Source organism: Anastrepha obliqua, chromosome 6 (genome assembly GCF_027943255.1).
Source record: "Anastrepha obliqua isolate idAnaObli1 chromosome 6, idAnaObli1_1.0, whole genome shotgun sequence".
NCBI lineage: Eukaryota > Metazoa > Arthropoda > Insecta > Diptera > Tephritidae > Anastrepha > Anastrepha obliqua.
The window spans coordinates 8,209,851-8,212,876 of NC_072897.1; the positions used below are offsets into that span (position 1 = coordinate 8,209,851).

At 36.9% G+C, this 3,026-nt stretch overlaps 1 protein-coding gene across 1 annotated transcript; it reads right to left on the reverse strand.

Moving 5' to 3' along the window:
- Positions 1-1,301: 1,301 nt before the first annotated feature.
- On the reverse strand, positions 1,302-2,489 carry LOC129249991 (uncharacterized). Its single transcript, XM_054889641.1, has 2 exons — positions 1,736-2,489; positions 1,302-1,676 (listed from the first exon to the last, which is right to left on the reverse strand). The coding sequence occupies exons 1-2, from the start codon at positions 2,319-2,321 to the stop codon at positions 1,306-1,308; spliced, it is 957 nt and encodes a 318-aa protein (XP_054745616.1). The 5' UTR covers positions 2,322-2,489; the 3' UTR covers positions 1,302-1,305.
- Between the last annotated feature and the right edge of the window lie 537 nt (positions 2,490-3,026).

The following is a 3,026-nucleotide window of genomic DNA, read 5'->3' on the forward strand; positions in this document are numbered from 1 at the left end:
CAAAATTCTGTTAAAATCTTTTATAAATTTGATGCCTCTTTCAGCTGTATCATTAACAACAAACAAATTTTGACAAAAAGTCCAACCTTCTTCGTAATCAAATGCCGTTTCCCAAGTCGATGGGTCAAACTCTAAAAACGTTGTTGACAAACCAAAGCGGTTGAAAAATTTCTTCGTATTTTCTGAAACGAAATCTTTCAAAGTGTAATTTTCAAATGTTGATAAATTAGTATATGTTCGACCGTTTTTTAATTTCACAACTGGCTCTTTGGATTGTAATTTTTCAACCATTTGGCGTTTCTCTTCGTGAGACACATCTGAATCGAAGAAGGCTAGGGCTACCAATTCTTCCGACAAATACCATAAATGATAAGTCAATTTTTTTGTAACTGCCTTTGAGATTGCAGAATCAGTTTGATCGTATTGAACAGCAGCCTTAACGAAGTTCAAATCTTGGAGAGGAGCAGCTATAGCATTCGTACATCTGAACCATGGCTTGATATAAAGTTTGATGAGAAAAATGCAAATATCGCGCAAACCATTCGCTTCTCTTTTTGTAAGCTGAAATTGTTGTCGAAATAAGAAAATCTTCAAGCAATAAATAGCTTTTGCCATCCATCGAGCGTTACTCGTTGGTCCTGGTGTACGGAAGTTGAACGGTCCTGCTCCAAGAAATGTAAGAACCAATTCGAGAAACTCTTTATAATCGTCTCGAATTTGATTCTTTGTCAACTGATCAAAACAAAATTTTTTGATGTTCTCTTGTTCAACTTGATCAATTTGCAAAAGAACCATTTTTTCGTTGAGACCACTGCAAAACGAATCCAAATCGTAACTTGTCCAAGACTTGGCAAATCTTTCAAAAATTAGAACTTCTGGTGCCGAGCTAGGTGATAATTTGACCTCAAAAACGCTCGACAGAAGAATCTCGTAAACATGATGTCGACACGATAAATCTAACAACTGACGCTTTAGTTTCTTTTCCAAGAGTACACTAGCTCCTTTTTCTGTGCCGGTATTACTTGAAGTTGTGTCAAAACATTTGCCTTGCACGTACTCCGTAATGTTCCATTTAACTAATGTCTCGTGAACCGCAGCAGCAATGTGTTCTCCACTTGACGATTCAATTTTCGGTGCTCCGAGGAACTTGGATGTCCCATTGTAGCTCACAAGAACTGCTATGCGCTCAACTTTGAGTCTACCAATCAAATCTTGTAGTAGTTTGCCATCCCAATGAACTAATGATCCAACGGTATTTATCTAAAAAATTTATTTTAAAATGAAAAATTGAAAACCCAATAAAAATTAAATATAAGCTGAAGTTTTAATTACGTTGTCGGGAAACCGAGCCATCACATCTTTTGTATCTTCCAATCGATGTTCCAGGCGAGCGCGATGAATAGTTGAACGGTTGATAGCTAACTCTTCAGCCCGTATTCCAAATGCTTCAGCAGCTGCAATGAGGATATGCACGGCCATACCATCCGAAACTTTAGCATTATCAAGTGCAGCGGCCAATCTTGCTGTGATGAATTCTTTTCGGCCTCTTTTTTTGGCGGATGTTGCGTTACCAGCTACTTTCTCTGGTTCCCAGTCATCGTCAATCGGTTCATTTTCTTCATCAATCGTTTCACAAAATGGCATTTCAGCATCTTCATCATCACAATTCACGACATCTGAAAAAATTCACAATCAAATATGATTTTTGAAATTATGACATATTGCAATAAATTACCTGAAGGTCTAGCCATCTCTTCCTCGTGTTTTCTTTTACGCGCTTCTTCTTTTTCTTGTCGTTCTTGCGTACGTTTTTCTCGCCCATATAACTTCATATCGACACCAACCATGCAGCCTGGACGACCTTTTTGTCTTTGCAATTTTAAAAATTCTCTGTCCTCTTCAATTCGAATTTTTTCCAACGCATCACCGATGGCAATATCAAACAAATCATCAAGATTTTGAGTAAATTGTTCGGCAACTTGCTTTTGTGCATTTGACCTTTTATCTGGGACAGTTCTTTGTATGTTTTTCCATTGGTCGTAAACTTTCATCAGCTTTTTCACACACTTATCATCATTAATAATTGGAATGCGAGCTTGTTGCCAAAATATTACAGCTGCACTTATGGTCAATTTTGCACTGTCTTTTGCAGTAAGTCCAACAAATCGCATATTATGGAACATCACTTGTAACACTTGTTTGATGCACGGAAGTTTGGCGCCCGTGATCTGATGCGCAGTGTTGCCGATCAAATCAATGTTATTCAAATTTTTCACAGATCTTCTACTTGAATGACTTGAGGTCGATGGTTTATCCGACATGGTGATATTTTTTTTGCCATATGTTCCAAATAAACTTCGCAGAAAGCACTTGATGTGTGATGCAGCACTTATACGACACAGGGATAAACTTTTTGTCAAAATATCAAAGTCGCTTTGAAGCCGCTGCGCATAATATCATTTATGGGAGAGAAGACTCGCGCGGCCACCTACCGGCGTGGCGCCGAGTCGCACACGACCCTTGCGCGGGGATGGCTGACATGCAGGACGATTTAGTGGAAAAGGGAAAAATACGTATATATTTGAAAAAATGTAGGATTGAAAAAAAAATATAATTACATATATTTAAAAAAACCCCAACAAAAAACGATACGAAATCGACTATATTTTCATTTGACATGCTGTAAATTTAAATGAAAAATGTTCCTGTTAGGTGGTTTTTTTGTAAAATATATTTGAAATGAAATGTAATAATATTTATTCAATGTAATTTAATAAAAAAAAGCAACAACCATGAGCAAAAAAATACAGAATAAAGTAAAAAAAGTGAAAAAATCGTCTTTTTTACACCTATTAGTGGATCTTTCAGATATAAACGATTTCCGGGTCCATCAAATGAAGCCCGATCGGCTTCAAACTTTGCAGTTATTTTTTTTACACCAAAAGGAAAAAAATTAGACCCGGTGAACGATGATCTAGTAACTTTCCCAAAATAAGGACACCCCTACTGGCTATGATTACTCTTGT